The 16,625-nt window shown below is 42.8% G+C and overlaps 2 protein-coding genes across 9 annotated transcripts in view; one reads left to right on the plus strand and one right to left on the minus strand.

The window, feature by feature from the left end:
- Nucleotides 1-2,273: 2,273 nt before the first annotated feature.
- LOC121394688 lies at nt 2,274-6,307 on the plus strand. Of its 2 annotated transcripts, none has more exons than XM_041566287.1 (2): nt 2,274-4,516; nt 4,665-6,307. In XM_041566287.1, exons 1-2 carry the CDS (start codon nt 2,286-2,288, stop codon nt 5,278-5,280), a joined length of 2,847 nt encoding a protein of 948 aa, XP_041422221.1. In that variant the 5' UTR covers nt 2,274-2,285; the 3' UTR covers nt 5,281-6,307. The 2 variants fall into 2 exon arrangements, with proteins under 2 accessions (XP_041422221.1, XP_041422215.1); XM_041566281.1 differs by having other exon boundaries at nt 2,274-4,401; nt 4,550-6,307.
- A 1,175-nt stretch (nt 6,308-7,482) lies between these two features.
- Nucleotides 7,483-16,625, minus strand: part of cit.L (citron rho-interacting serine/threonine kinase L homeolog) — an 87,253-nt gene continuing 78,110 nt past the window's right edge. For all 7 annotated transcript variants that reach the window (XM_041566318.1, XM_041566304.1, XM_041566317.1 and 4 more), the window contains 8 exons: nt 16,121-16,213; nt 14,195-14,303; nt 13,575-13,703; nt 13,419-13,499; nt 12,565-12,643; nt 12,310-12,489; nt 9,861-10,152; nt 7,483-8,938 (listed from right to left, as the gene is read on the minus strand). In XM_041566318.1, the coding sequence (XP_041422252.1) occupies nt 8,915-8,938; nt 9,861-10,152; nt 12,310-12,489; nt 12,565-12,643; nt 13,419-13,499; nt 13,575-13,703; nt 14,195-14,303; nt 16,121-16,213 (987 nt within the window). In that variant the 3' untranslated portion in view covers nt 7,483-8,914. The remainder of the gene's footprint in view (nt 8,939-9,860; nt 10,153-12,309; nt 12,490-12,564; nt 12,644-13,418; nt 13,500-13,574; nt 13,704-14,194; nt 14,304-16,120; nt 16,214-16,625) is intronic.

Below are 16,625 nucleotides of genomic sequence, written 5' to 3' on the forward strand. Positions count from 1 at the left end.
GTGGCCAACGGGCTTTACCCCTCACACTGTACATTCCTATTCAGTTTTTTAAGTGTCCTGCTACCGGGAGGCTGGATCTGCGTTTGACGCTACGTTCAGCTCTGTCTGATACCCGGGGTGAGGCCGAAAAAGCAGGGTTACCTGTTTTTTGTATGGCAGCCCCCTACGTGGTGATACACACCGGGGTCATTCTCTAGCATAAAGCTATACAGACCACCTAGACGTTGCCTGTACTGCAGAAACCAGTACAGAGGGTCTAGCCGGTGTGGGGGGAAAGGTAAGTGGCATTTTACCTGTTAACAGGAACGTTGCCTAACCTTGGTTTCCCCCCCATTGCCCCCCCCCTCCACTTCCCCCCCCCCCTGACCTCCACCGACGCTGCCCTTCTGGGGTGCTGGCCACAGTATCCGCTCTATAGCCTGTGTGTGTTGGGCGCATGGTCCGTCTTCTGTGTCAGAGGATGGAAGCGCTGGTTGTGCACTTACTTGCGCTGAGCCGGGAGCGCCTGAGAGTGGAACGCATATGCGTTCCACCTTCTGATTCTCCGGCGGCCATCTTTTTTCGGCGCGAATTAACGCGCTGGTGCGCATGCGCGCACGTATTGGAACGCATACATGCGTTCCAGGCGGCCATTTTATAGCATACAGCGCAACGATAAGCACGCTACTGACAGGCTCTCCAAGAGAAACACTTTCTGTGATCTACTGGCGATACCCCACACACTATACCTTCATATATAACATGGCAGAAGGTAGGCCAGTGGGAATATTCACGAGGTCGGGGGGGAAGGTCCCTACTTCAGCACAGGTGAGATACCTTGCTTGTACAAATTGTCAGAATAAGTTTTCAGGGGGCCAGGGGGAGTCGCTGTGCAGGTCTTGCACGCAGGGGCAGGGTGCAGCCAGCGCCTCAGGGAGTATTCCACCGGCACAAGTGGAAAATTCTCCTAGAAGTGACACAGAGGAACCAAATCCTAGAGTTCCAGTTGAACCTCCGCCCCCTCTATGGGCTGTTCAATTGTCCCAATCCCTAGCATCTCTACAGGGGTTACCTGCCATTGCAGACAACCTAGGAAAGGCTCTAGTCAGACTTAGTCACAAATCCAGTACTAAACGCAAACGGTCAGATGACACAAAAGATGATGATGCCAATTCTACTAGATCTGATGAGTCATCTCCTGAGCGACAATTATTTCATTCTGAAGGTGAAATTGATTCTTCTGGGGCTTCTTCTATGGGTGAGGAAGACTATCAGGATGAGGGCAGAGACCGTGAAAATTTACACGATGTAGACAATATTATCAAGGGCGTGCTTGAGGTACTGAATATTTCTCAAAAGCCCAAACAGACTGATAACGCACCTACGCTATTTAAAAGACAGCATAAATCAACAGTATGCTTTCCAGATAATGAGCAATTACAGAGTTTGATTCAGGAGGAGTGGAATTCCCCCGAACATAAATTTCAAGCTACCAAAAATTCTCAAAGTCATATCCATTCCCAAAGGAATTGGTGGAAAAATGGTCTAACCCACCGGCAGTTGATGCTCCAGTGTCTAGACTTTCAAAATCCACCACTCTTCCAGTCACTGACTCGGCAGCATTCAAAGACCCTTCGGACAGAAGGCTCGAAGGTTTTCTAAGGGCAATTTACACCTCTGCAGGGTCGACGTTGCGTCCCTGTTTGGCATCAGCATGGGTGTCCAGAGCTATTCAAGCATGGTCTGAGGGCCTAATTAAGGACATTCAGAATGGAACGTCCAGACAAGAATTGTTAACCTCTGCTCAAGCCATAGCTGAGGCCTCTAGTTATCTCTGTGATACCACTTTGGATACATCTCAAATCACGGCGCGCACTTCAGCTTTATCCATTGCAGCACGCAGAACACTGTGGCTCAAAAATTGGTCTGCGGACCTTAGTTCCAAAAAGTCATTAACTTCACTGCCCTTTAAAGGTCAACGTCTTTTTGGAGAAGAGCTGGAAAAGATCATCTCGCAAGCAACAGGGGGCAAGAGCACTTTCCTACCACAAGCCAAAAGCAGAGCGGCCGCTTCACATAGAAAGGGGAAATTTTTTCGTGGCCACAGCGGCAGATATACAAGACGTAACAGTTCCCCTCAAAGATCTCACTTTCGACCTAAATCCAACGATAAAGGTCGGCCAACCTGGAAGACCAATAGACCTCACAACAAGCCCTCAGGAGATAAGCCCACGTCAGTCTGACGGGGCATTCCCTCCGGAATCGTTGGACTGGATAGGGGGCAAGTTACTTCGATTCCGGGAGGAATGGACCCGGCATTCTACGGATGCTTGGGTCAAAGAAATTGTGACGGAAGGATATCATCTAGACTTCACAACTGTTCCACCCAGGAGGTTCCTCATGTCCAGAGTACCCCACAACCCTCAGAAGGCAAAAGCCTTTCTACAGTGTATAGACAAGATGGAGAGATCCGGAGTTGTAGTTCCAGTACCCTACACGGAGAGATTCTCAGGGTTTTACTCCAACCTGTTTACAGTACCAAAGAAGGATGGGGGACTACGGCCAGTACTAGATCTCAAGGGTCTCAACAAATTCATTCGGTCGATACGCTTCAAGATGGAAACGTTGAGGTCGGTAATTCGGGGGATGGAACAGGGTCAACTGATGATGTCCTTAGACATCAAAGATGCCTACCTACATGTACCGATTTGGCCTCCTCATCAATGTTATCTCCGATTCGCATTCAAAAACAAGCACTATCAGTTCGTGGCGCTTCCGTTCGGACTATCGTCCGCCCCCAGAGTGTTCACGAAGTTAATGGCTGTAACAGCGGCCACGTTGAGGCTACAAGGGATTTCAGTGACCCCCTACTTGGACGACCTCCTCCTGAAGGCCAGATCAGAGATGAGGGCCAAGGAGGATTTACAGAAGGCGGTACAGTTGTTACAGGACTTCGGATGGACCATCAACTGGTCGAAGTCCAATCCCCACCCCAGCCACAACATGTTGTTTCTGGGTCTGGAATTCAACACGATTTCGCAGACTGTAAGTCTACCCGCAGAAAAACAGATCAGGATCAGGGATCAGGTGCGGTCACTCTTATCCAGCCAATGGATAACGGTGCACAGGGCAATGCAAGTTTTAGGGACGATGGTGTCAGCCATCGAGGCGGTACCTTTCGCACAAATACACCTTCGACCGCTTCAAGCAAGCATTCTTACTTCATGGAAAGGGGGTCCGCTATCTCGACTCCTTTCATTATCACAACCGACAAAGAAAGCATTGCGGTGGTGGCTGAGTCCGAAGAACCTAGCAGTAGGTCAATCCTGGGCAACCCCGAACTGGGTTGTGATATCAACGGATGCCAGTCTTCAGGGATGGGGTGCGACTTGCTACAATCAGTCAGCACAAGGTCTATGGTCTCCCGAGGAATCCAGACTACCGATAAATATCCTAGAACTAAGAGCAGTAAAGCTAGCCCTAGCTCAATGGACGAGACAGCTTGCAGAAAAACCAATACGCATTCAAAGCGACAACGCTACAACGGTAGCGTACATAAACCGTCAGGGAGGCACGAGAAGTCGGGCAGCACTGACGGAAGCAAGACAAATTCTACACTGGGCAGAGATCAATTCAGTACAGCTATCTGCAATTCACATTCCGGGAATATCCAATACAAAGGCAGACTTCCTCAGTCGAAATCATCTGGATCCAGGGGAATGGGAACTACACCCAGAAGTGTTCGATCAACTCACGAATCAATGGGGCATTCCCAGCATAGACCTAATGGCTTCCAGAAGCAACCGAAAAGTAACAAGGTTTTTCGCCCGCTACAGGGATCCGTTGGCACTGGGGGTGGATGCCATGACCCAGCACTGGAATTTCAATCTAGCTTATGTATTCCCTCCACTTCCTATGCTACCGAGAGTGCTCAAAAAGATCAAACAATCTCAATTGACGGTAATTGTGGTAGCACCATACTGGCCTCGGAGAACGTGGTTCACCGATCTACGGGAAATGTCAATCGCTCAGCCAGTTCGGCTGGAGTCCAGACCAGATCTTCTGCAGCAGGGGCCCATAACACACCACAACCCCGGACTGTTCTCTTTGACGGGATGGCTGTTGAGATTTCCATCTGGAAGAGCCAAGGATTAGATGAAGAGGTCATACCTACCATGTTGAAGGCTAGAAAAGCATCTTCGTCCAGGTCTTACCACAGAGTTTGGCACTCGTACTACAATTGGTGTAAGGAGTCAGACTTTCCTTTCCTTGAACTACAGTTACCACGAATACTTTCCTTTCTGCAACAAGGTTTAAAAATGGGCCTCAAGCTTAGCTCCTTAAAGGTTCAAGTGTCGGCTCTGTCAATCCTCTTTCAATCTCGCCTAGCGAATGAAGATATTATACGCACGTTTCTGCAAGGAGTGGCACACATCATGCCACCATTCCGCCCACCCGTGGCAGGCTGGGACCTCAATCTAGTGCTGGAAGCATTGCTCGATCCACCGTTTGAACCATTAAGTTCAGTCTCTGATACATGGATTACTTATATTACGCACGTTTCTGCAAGGAGTGGCACACATCATGCCACCATTCCGCCCACCCGTGGCAGGCTGGGACCTCAATCTAGTGCTGGAAGCATTGCTCGATCCACCGTTTGAACCATTAAGTTCAGTCTCTGATACATGGATTACTTATAAGGTGGTTTTTCTGGTGGCAATTTCATCTACTAGAAGAGTATCGGAACTCAGCGCCCTTTCATGTGAACCTCCATACTTGATATTCCATAAAGATAAAGCTGTTCTCAGAACGGTACCGACGTTCTTGCCCAAGGTTGTTTCTGCATTTCATGTGAACCAAGAAATCGTAGTTCCTTCTCTCTGTCCAGATCCGAAGAATGATAAGGAACGCCGACTACACAAGTTAGATGTTGTCAGAGCATTGCGATGGTATATTGATCGTTCCAAATCCTTTCGGAAATCCCCTGCTCTGTTCGTTCTTCCATCTGGTCCCCGCAGGGGTCAGCCAGCTTCTAAGTCGGTCTTGTCTAGATGGATCAGAGAATCGATTAAGCAAGCTTATTCTGCAAAAGGAAAACCTCCTCCAGAGGGACTCAGGGCTCACTCTACCAGAGCGGTGGGTGCTTCCTGGGCATGGCGTAACTCAGCTTCCTTAGAGCAAATCTGTAAGGCGGCTACCTGGTCCTCTACTCATACATTTGCCAAATTTTACAAAGTCGACACATATTCTTCCGCCGAAGCTTCTCTTGGACGGATGGTGTTGCAATCCGTAATCAAATAAATTCATATATGTATATACAGCTCGCTCCCACCCTGCTGTTGTTGGGACTGCTTTGTTAAGTCCCCATCGGTCCCTGTGTCCCCCTAAGATGACAGAGAAAACAGGATTTTTGTTACTCACCGTTAAATCTGTTTCTCTGTAGTCGAAAGGGGGACACAGGGCTTCCCGCCTCGGCGAGCTGGTGACCGCTTGGTCACGTTTGAATAGTTCCTTGGTTTACTTTCTGTCTGTTGATAGTTTTTAATACTTACGTTAGCAGCTTTGGAACAAACTGAATAGGAATGTACAGTGTGAGGGGTAAAGCCCGTTGGCCACGCCCCTTTAATTACTTCAAGTGTCCTGCCTCCTGGAGGATGGAGCTTAACCCCATCGGTCCCTGTGTCCCCCTTTCGACTACAGAGAAACAGATTTAACGGTGAGTAACAAAAATCCTGTTTTATTTCCTCCGGTAGCTGCAAATTTAAATGGTTTGTTCACCTTTAAATTAACTCTTGGTATGATGTAGAGAGTGATATTCTGAGAGAAGTTTCAATTGGTTTTTATTTGTGTTTGAGTTTTTTACTTTTTATTCAGCAGCTCTACTGTTTGCAACAAAAATCTGGTAGCTAGCATCCAAATTGCCCTAGCAACCATGCATTGATTTGAATAAGGGTGGGAATATGAATAGGAGAGGGCCTTAAAAGAAAGACAAGTAATAAAAAGTAGCAATAACAATAGATTTGTAGCCTTACAGAGCATTTGTTTTTATGTGGGGTCAGTGACCCCCAATTAAAAGCTTGAAAGTCATAAGGTGGCAAACAATTCAAAAACTAAATAATGAAGACCAATTAAAATATTTCTTAGATTTATCCATTCTATAAACGTTAACTCAAAGGTGAACCACCTGTTTAACACACAAACTGTTGCTCTGTTCAATTAATTTATTATACTTTGTGTAGTCTAAAGCTGGCCATAGACACAACGATCCGATCGTACGTTTCGGACCGTGTGTGGAGAGTCCTGACATTTTTCGTCCGTCGGAGATCGGTCGTTTGGTCGATCGGACAGGTTAAAAGATTTCTGTCGGCTGCCGATAATATCTCTGCGTGTATTGCCGATCGTACGATTTTCAGAGGGAGACTGTCACTAGTGTTGTCAGACATAAGTATCGTACGATTGCTGTCAGGGGCAGAACATCGGCTGATCTGTTCTTTTACTATTTTATTTGATCGGAATGGTAAGACTTTGATCTTTATGGTAAAGTGGAGGGTCGGGAGATAAAGTCCGATCGTACGTTGATTCGTACGATTGGATCTTTGCGTCTATGGCCAGCTTTAAGATGTTTAGGATAATAAAGGAAAACTATACCCCAAAGTGAATACTTAAGCAACAGAGTTTATATCATTAAGTGGCATATTTAAAAAAAATCTTACCAAACTGGAATATATATTTAAATAAATATTGCCCTTTTTCATCTCTTGCCTTGAACTGTGCTGCCTCAGAGATCTCCTGACCAGAAATACTGCAACGCTAAAGGTCCCCATAGACACAAAGATTTCTCTTGCCAAACAACCGATTTTAGCGAAGTCCGACCAGTCCTTCGAAATTATTGTGCGGTTAGTGGGATTCGAACGATCGTACATCTTACGATTTTTCGGCCGACATCTGTCAGGAAATTGATCGGCCAGGTTAAAAAATCTTTGTGGGTCCCAGTGCAATCTATCTATGTTTGCAGGGCCAAGCAGGCAGCTCCCCTTTGTTTTCCTGGAAAATTGATCTTTTTAGTTAATGTTAAATTCGTACGATCGTTCAGAGATAATCGTGGTCTCACAATGACGATCAGATCTTTTAAAAATCTCAACATCTATAACCAGCTTTACAGGAAGAAGTGTTGAAGCAAAAGACAGAACTCTGTTAATTGTCTCATGTGACCTAAGGGGGGTGCTCCTTATTTTTTTTTTAAAATGGCAATTTTCTATTTATGATTACCCAATGGCACATAATACTAAAAAAGTATATTATTATGAAAATGTTTATTTACATGAAGCAGGGTTTTATGTAATATCTTTTTATAGAGACCCACATTGTTTGGGGGGGGGGGTATAGTTTTCCTTTAATCCTATTACTAGCTGTCAGTTTACACGGGTACTAGTGATGTGCTGAAGCCCATCTGAGCCATGGGTTTTCTCCTCTCTACCTATTTAAAAAGTTGTCGGACACAGGAAGTTTGCACAAGTGAAGTTATTTATTATCTAAATGTTTTGAACACACACAGCTACTGTTTATAGCCATAGAGTAGTAGTTGAAGGGCATTTCAATACGTGTGTCTGTATGACTTAGATCAGTGCTTAAACTGGTGTTGTGTCAGCTCTTTATACCTTACCAATATTGCCTGTAATTTCAGAGCTTGTCAACTCTTGCTACTACTCAGTGAAGCAATAAGTTAAGGGTGCTCTTGTGCTGCTGGGTTAGACCAAGCTCATTGGAATGGATCTATTCAGTAATCCATAATACTCCAGAGCACAGATTTGCATAAGTTTGAAGTGCATTTATTTTGTTCTACATTAGTAGCAAAAAGCAGCAAAGCATAATAGAAACCAAGCATCCAGCACCTTGCAAGCACTTCCACTTCTCATTCTCAGTCTATTACCTAGGAGCCGCTCACTCGCCTCTCTTAAGTCTCCACTCATGACACAGTGGGCAAATTGAAAAATGCACAGTTTACCTTAAAAAAGTAGAAACATATTCAATTTTATGAATATAAACTTTCTGGTAAATATGTACAATCCTCATAATTAAGGAAGCATTTAAAGGGACACTGAACCAACTCAATAACATCTCCATTAGATGAGACAGGGCATGTTAGCTTAGCATTACCCAATAAATTACAAGGGACACAACATCAGCAGAAATGAAGTAGAAGTCGTAGTAGTAGTAGTAGTAGTAGTAGTAGTAGTGTGAAGCTTCTCTTTGTGGGGTGGAATCCATCATGCATTAAAGAGCAACACAAATATATACATTGTCAAAGTGCAAATTACTACATGAACACATATTCTGAGAGTTGGGGAGGGGGATTACAAACCTTCTCAATTACAAACTGAAAAATGAGAAGCCAATAGAATATCTTCTTCATGAACACCTAGAAAAGATTTTAGCACCTTTTTCTGACATATTAACCCTGGCACATTCAATGTTGATAAAGCAAGATCTAGATTTGAGTGAGGTAGCAGAAGCATTAGGATGTCAATATGCAGAATAGAGTGAAATCATTTGCTGCCCAAAATGTCGTATGCATTTGGAAAACTAGTCATATGGCACAAAATGATAGTGAGACCCTGCAAGTTAAGTGGCATTAGAGAAGGGCTAGAGTTAACATAGCTGGTAGTTAGCGCATATGGAACCTAATGACTGTAACTGTTCAGTTAGTAAATATAACCAAAACAGACCTGACCTAGTGCAATAGTGTTCTTCATTGGGAGATGGGGGGGGGGGAATAAAGTGATATGGCCTGTAAGCTAGTTGGAGATCTTAGCACACAGCTTCACGTATACAGTTTAATGTTTTTTTTGCATTGGATGTCTGCTACAAACAATAGAATCTGGATATAAAACAAATCTGGTTCAATAAAACGTTCCCCACGGCTTCTTTTGTTCAATTATACAGAAGACTGGTCCCAAACCTACGAAACAAAAAAAAAGTATTATTTACTGCGCTTGTAAACTTCACATTTACAGGGGAACTAGCAGTCCAATAGATATGCAGTGGTACACAAATTGCAGCCAAAGTTTCAGGTGTCCCATTTTCCCTCTATACCAGGGGTGTCCAACCTTTTGGCTTCTTTGGGCCACATTGGAAAAAGAAAAATTGTCTGGGGCCACACATGAAATACACAAACAGTTTTGATTTGTAAAATTAAAGAAAATACACAGAAAAGAACTACAATACCAGTTGGATAACCAGATGGAGCTATACATTGGAATATGAGACACCTGGATATTAAATAGAATTATTATTATATTATTACTACTAACTGGGCAATGGGCAGAGTCCCGATCCTCCCTACTCCATCACATTGTTACAACCTGGCACAGTAAGCCTGTTCCTAAAAAGACGACAGACTGAGGTGGTTAATGTGTCTGGACTTAGAGAGCACAAAGTGTTATTTCACTCTTGTTTTCTCTGTATTTCCATACATTTATTTCTTAATTTCTTTCTTTTTTTTCCTTTCTCTTTCCTTCAAGCTGGCCACATTCATATCCATCCTGGGCCCTCGGGCCGCAGGTTGGACACCCCTGCGCTATACCATCTGCTATACCAATTGTGGCTAGACCTCCTCGCATACTGCTGCTGGCCACAACTGACATCAGCTAACTGTATGTCATCAGAGACATGATACATGCCAAGACTAGACTTAGGGGGCTATTTAAGGTTTGCGTTGTGTTTTCCACGAGTTTTCGAGATGATTTTATTGGTCAAAACTTTTTTTTTGAGATTTATTATACTCCGACCTTGGAAATAGCTTGAATCCGAAAATACACCATCTAAAACTTTCAGCAGAAAAGTCATATTTCTAAAGGGATACTATGAATTATTTTCTGTACCTTATTGACTTGTGACAAGGGTGTCCTCACAGCTCCACGGCTCCTGTTGCTCTCTTCAAAAGGCCTTCCAGGCGACCTCTCTCGTCTGGTGCTCAGTAACCTCCCTGGAGACTTCTCCCTGTCCAAAGGCCTCCCAGGAGATTTGTCTCTGCGCAATTCCGTCCGTCCTTCACGGTATCTATGAGGTGTACTAGGCTCCCGCACAAGACCTTGGACCTCAGCTGGCACTGGACTAGATGCTTTTCGCTTGGTTATGTGATCATTGTAAGATGGTGGTCCTCTCTTGTTTGGGCTGTCAATGAAAGCATCATTTATTTACAAATCAACCTTCCTTATTATATCATATATATATATATATATATATATATATATATATATATATATATATATATATATATATATATATATATATATATATATAATATATATATATATATATATATATATATATATATATATATATATATATATATATATATATTATTCCTAACAAGAATACAAAAGGAAACATGACCATCTGTACACTCCTTGGCAAGCACAACTCCCTAGCCTTTTTATAAAATGCAGCAAGATGTTCCTTTATATTATCATATCATATGCACTCTCTCATATTAACCAAAATACTGTAAGATTTTTGCAGTTGAATTCTTTTCTCTTGAGACGTCTGTGGGACACCGGTACCATGGGGTATAGCATCCACTAGCAGGAGGCAGGACACTAGAAGAAGAGGAAGAAGACTCCTCCTCCCTGCTGCTACACCCCTCACTACTTCTCGAGACAGTTAGTTTTGTCTAACAAAGAGAACTAACTCACAGAACTATAAGAACTACATACATGAAAGTAAGACAGACAACCTGCTTCTATGAAGGGCATCCCGTAGGTGCCTTGACCCCATGTGAAGTGAGCTGTGATGTGCAGGCATTGAGAATTTCCTCAGGCAACTTAGGCCACCACCTTCAGTATGAATAAGGGAACTGTCCCAAGTATCGCGCAATCCGAATGGAAGACCAGGCAAAGCTGTTGGCAGGAGAGAGCATTGAGCTCAGATACTCAGCATGTTGATGCCAGGGCCATGATGTACACAGTTTTCCAGGTAAGCAGATAAGTCATTGGAATAAACACCAAAGGCTTGCAGAGGGAAGCCTGAAGCACTGAGAGCACAAAGTTAAGATCCAAGTTTGGAATGGACTCTCTCTTGGGCAGGTGGAAGTGAGCAACACCTTGGAGAAAGGAGCCCACATCTGATCTGATTTGAGAAAGCCTAGAAAAAGTCCCTTGACTGCCTGCAAGAAGATGAAAATCTGAGCAATAGAAAAGGTGTCAAATGATATGCCAAGGAAGAGACATCAGCCCTTCCAGACACATTGGTAAGTTTTGGAAGACTGGTTTCTGGGCAGCCATCATAGTACCAATCACCTCCGAAGAGAAACATTTCCTGTGGAGGAGTCGAGTCTCAAGAGCCATGCAGTCAAATTTAGCAGATTTGGACTGGGATGGTAGAGCCTGAGGGAGAAGATCCGTCTCTTACGGAAGTTGCCAGCAGTTGACCCTGCTGAGATTCCATAGGTCCATGGCCCCCAAGACCATTAAGGAGCCATGAGGTTCAGCATGCACCATTTCAGCTTGACCTTCCTAATTACCCAGGGCAGTAGTGGTAAAGGGGAAAACACGTAATCAGCGTGGGAGTCCGATGTGGGCATCACAGCATCTGCTACTAGCCAATGGGTCCCTGCATCGGCCCATGAATTGTGGTTCTTTTCTGCCTAAGGGAGGAATTTGTGGCATCATGCAAAGTATTTAACTTTTGTTTAGTGTTGAGCCACCCTAGACAACTTACCCTGAGTTGCCTTCTACCATAATGCAGGTTATATAGCCTTGCTGTAGGGTTGCCCTAGTTATTGGTAATGTGGTGCAAGCAGTAACAATGCTGGTGTAGCAGAATAATTATGCAATAATGCAGGTTTCATGCTCTCTGACTTTCAAACTCTAAACAACACAGATGCTTGCATACTATTTAATATGAACACATTATAATATAGGAATAATTAGTTGCATACTGCATGATTGAAGGCAATCTGCAGATAATAATGCTAGTCACGCACATGCTGTAAAATATACCCAATATGGCCAAGAAGTATCTGGTTACCCTTTCTAAAAACTGGGATTTGCAATTTAAACCACACCTTTTGCTGACAAAGGTGTACAGTATAGTAAAGCTCAAAATCTTCAGCAACAAACACTGGCAGTGGAACGAATATTTTTCTTCCCATTTGAACTACCAGGCAAATTATCTGGCACGAAAGAAGATGCTTCTGGTTAAGATCACTAGCAAATGAAGTTTATTCTCAAATCTGTTATTTAGTATAAACTGCAGTCTAAACAGTCTGTTCTGCTGTGGCATTCTTTTTTTTTTCATTTACAAGCAAATGAACGGAGAGTCTGATCTCACCTGCGAGTTGTAGAAGGAGCCCGGTGAAGCTCACTGGTAGTGTCCTTTACTAGATTCCCTTTGCAACAGATTACTCTTAGCTTATCCTGGTAAACAGATGCAAGATAAATAGCTCCAGAAGAGATTGCTGGCCCCAGGTAACGTGGGTTGGGAATATCAAGATGGGCTCGAGCTGGAGCACTATGAAGAGAAGGAGCACTTAGTGTTACAGTTTCCAATTGGAGTTTATGGTTGTTTCTAAAGAATCTCACTCACCCTAGCGCAGCACGTCCCTGGATCTCAACCACCTCCAAAGAGTTAAAATGGGTCACAAATAAGTATGGTTCCCTGTAGGCTAAGTGAAAACAAAACATTATTGGTAACGTAATATTACCTATAAATAATATAAGTGACAAATAACAATGATCTAGATGCATGTTATATGCTTGTTTAAACCTCATATTCACTGCAACCAATACTGAAAATAATTTTAGTTTGGAGGGGGCTGAATAGAAAGGCAAATGAATATGGCTACTTAAGATATTTTTTTTCCATCAGAACGCTAGGTTATTTGAGCCTGAGATTAACCATAGTCAAATGCAAAGGGGAAATAAATATAGCTGGCATGGGGATCCAGAGAAGACTTGACCTCTGGGAAGGGGGATAGTATTTATTACACAATGACATATGAGTAGACCTGCATGTTAATCACTCTAATTTACTAAAGTATTTTATTGTTTTGCATAAATGCCATGGCTTTAGCTACCAATGGGAGATTTTTGGATGTGGCAAGATGTGCTTTAAGCAGGCCCGGATTTGTGGAAAGGCCATAAAGGCAGCAAAATTTCAGGGGTGGTATGCTGTCCATCCGCATTCGAATTGGTTACGAGCACTGGAGACCTACAGGAGATTCTTTAAATCTACCACACGTCTCCAATGCTGTGCTAGTGCTCTGGTTTAAGATGTTCAACGGGGAGGGGAGGAGGACGATGAGCGGTGCCAGCCTAGGGGCACCTGGTTTGTAAATCCAGGAATGGCTTGAAGAACTTAATGGTTCTCTTACCAAAGAAGAGAATGAACTGGAAAGGTTTTCCAGTATCATATTTTTTTCATTTTGTAAATCCACCTACCAAAAGCAAGAGGAAGGCGACTCCATTTCAGATCTTCTGTACGACTACGTCTTCCATAGGAATCAACAAATACCCCGAACTCTGCAAAGGTGTTAAAATATTGTCAGTTTTGCAGAAGCCAATCCTACAATGCTATACAATGTGCATAGCTCTTACCATGGAAGCAGAGGAGGTATTCTTCTCTCTGCCCCGTGCTGTTTACTTGCATTATAGCAATCGGGAAGCTATTGGAAGATGAAGCAAACACAGCAGAAGCCAAGGAATGGTCATTTTTATCCAAGAACTCTGTAATGAAATGAAGTATTTGGAAGCATATAACGCATTCTGTAACTACTGTAATAAGCTAGCATCCACCAATGTCAAGATGTGCAGTGTAGTAACGTTGCAGACTTTACTATACCATGTTTGTGCTGGCCATGGCCCCTTAAGGAAACATTAGAAATATGGAGGAACATGGTGCTCTACTGACAAGTACCCCAGGCCTTTTAAAGTGTATACGACTTGCTTATATTAAGCAGTATCCTGGTGGTAATCACAGTTACTTCAAATTAAGTGTACTGCCAGAGGCTATTTTGAATCCCTGGCCAGGTTTGATAATGCCTCATATTCTGATATACAGACAGCTATTGTTCTGTGATGTGGAGAGGATAGACTCAAAAGCATTATCAAACATATTCACTTACGTATGTGGATTTATTATAAATTTAACTAACTTTGCAAATGTTAAAATTCATGTATTCTGTTATCGCTTTATCGTAGAACCGGCTATTACCCACCCTCCAGAGTGTACTGCTTCATCTCAATCTCGTAAAACTTGTTTGTTCCAATGATGATACTGTAGCCAGTAAAATATATACAACTGCAGGGCTCAGAAGTTTCAATCTCCTGTTATGACATACAGAGAAAGCATTAAAGGCACATGGGAATGGTATGCTGTATTAAAGAAAAATTAACACATAACCAATAATGACAACTTATTTTTAGTTGGAGAATGGCCACAGCATATTTATTGGTAGACAAACTTTTATAACATACCATGTTATATCAATATTCTTTAATTTTGCTCAGTAAATCTGTACAAGCATTCTGCCATTTTTCATAATCATTTGGACATTTGGCTTGTCATAGCAAACATGGAAGCATACCATGCTACTAATTATAATAATACTGATCATATAATCTTTCCCTATATGGCTTTTCCTTAAATGTGGGAGAGACAAAGATCTCTTGCAGTCAGTAGTAAGTAAGTAAGTAAGCACAAGAGTTATAGTCATAAAGCAAGAACTAATTTCAGGTACCAAGCAACCCTGTGGTTAGCCACTGAGAGATCTCTGGCTGCCATACATGTGCGTCTTTGCTCTATTTGTCCTACCAAGTGGGGAGCCAAATTAGGCTTATCCTGTTGTTTTTATCATTATAGTGACTTATATAGGCCTGTAAAAAGAGGACAACATCAACAATCAGATAGGATAATCTAAAATTCCCAAAAGATACTGGGTTGATCCCTAGCCATATATCGGCTAGAAAAACATTGCTATTATCAACCCTTGTATAGTAACTTTAAAGGAGAGCTAAACACTAAAATGACTATGGCTAAAAATGCCATATTTTATAAACTGAACTTATTGCACCAGCCTAAAGTTTCAGCTTGTCAATAGCAGCAATGATCCAGGACTTCAAAATTGTCACAGGGGGTCACCATCTTGGAAAGTGTCTGAGACACTCACATGCTCAGTGGGCTCTGAGCAGCTCTTGAGAAGCTAAGCTTAGGGGTTGTTGCAAATTTACAAGCGGAAAATGAGGTTGACCTGTAATATAAGCTGATGCTACAGGGCTGATTATTAAATTATCATGCTAGTTGTACTAGTGTGCAACTATGCTGCCATGTAGCAATTATCTGTACTATTTTGACATTTCTATTCTGGATATACAGTATAACGTGAGAGGGTCCCTAAGCTCAGTAAGTGAATAGGCAGAAAAGAAGATGAGGAGCTACTGGGGCATCTTCGGAGACACAGATCTTCCCTACTAAAGGGCCGTGGTTGCCTTGGGCTGATACAGAAGCCCAAAGCATAATTTACAACATTTTTAGCCTACTTCTTTAGTTAAGCTTTAGTTCTCCTTTAAGCCACTTAAGACAGAGCCCCTCCTTCACTTGCAGCCCTAATTCTCCCCTGTGTTCCTCCAGTACACTCTCCTGCCCTAGGGTTCAGGGTCCCAGCTCACATGAAGTGCTCAACACCCCTAGCGTCACACTGAGCATATTCTGTGTCTAGGGAAGGGCCATGCCACTGAAATACAGAAGGCAAGTTACGCAAAGTCTTATGCTGTGTCGTTGATATGTTGACTCTTTTTATCCAACATTAAGTGTTCATTTTCTTACATTGTCATGCACAGATGTGAACAGATGAAACATTGGATCTACTGTTTCCATTTGTGCCACAACTAATCAGGTCTGTGCTCCACTTACAAAACCCAACTTTCCTGCCTTAGCAACCACTGCAAAATAGAGGTCAGAGACCAATACCAAGTAACAGACCTGGAGAGGCAAAGTGTTAGTTTTGAAGGTAGAGTAGTGCCAGCAGAGCTGGGCCAAGAAGTACAGCCTGGCCTGACGCCCCATCAGTACGCCCCCTTCCTGCTCACACCCACAATTCACACTCAAACCACCACCACCATTACAAATGACATTTTTGAATTACCTTTCTTATGCAAAACTTGCCGAGACTTTCATTGAAGCGCAGTATGACAACTTTGTTTACCATGGCTGCACAGATGCATAACCCATTTTCAATCTAGAAAGAAATATACTCTTTGTTAAGCACAAGAAAGAAAACTTTAAAGGAAAACTAACCAAACAATGTAGGTCTATAAAAAAAATTACTGCATAAAACAGCTTATATGTAAAACCTTGCTTTATGCAAATAAACCATTTTTATAATAATATACTTATGTGCCATTGGGTAATCAAAAATAGAAAATTGCCATTTTAAAAAATAAGGGCCGCCCCCTGGGGATCCTAGGATTCACGGTGCACACAAACAAGCCATACTTGTTAGGTCACATGAGCCAATTAACAGAGTTCTGTCTTTTGCTTCCACACTTCCTGTTACAGTTAGAGCTGCAGTATTTCTGGTCAGGTGATCTCTGAGGCAGCACAGAGAGCATCACAAAATGGTTCAAGGCAAGAGATGTAAAGGGGCAATA

The sequence above is a fragment of the Xenopus laevis genome, chromosome 1L (assembly GCF_017654675.1).
Source record: "Xenopus laevis strain J_2021 chromosome 1L, Xenopus_laevis_v10.1, whole genome shotgun sequence".
NCBI lineage: Eukaryota > Metazoa > Chordata > Amphibia > Anura > Pipidae > Xenopus > Xenopus laevis.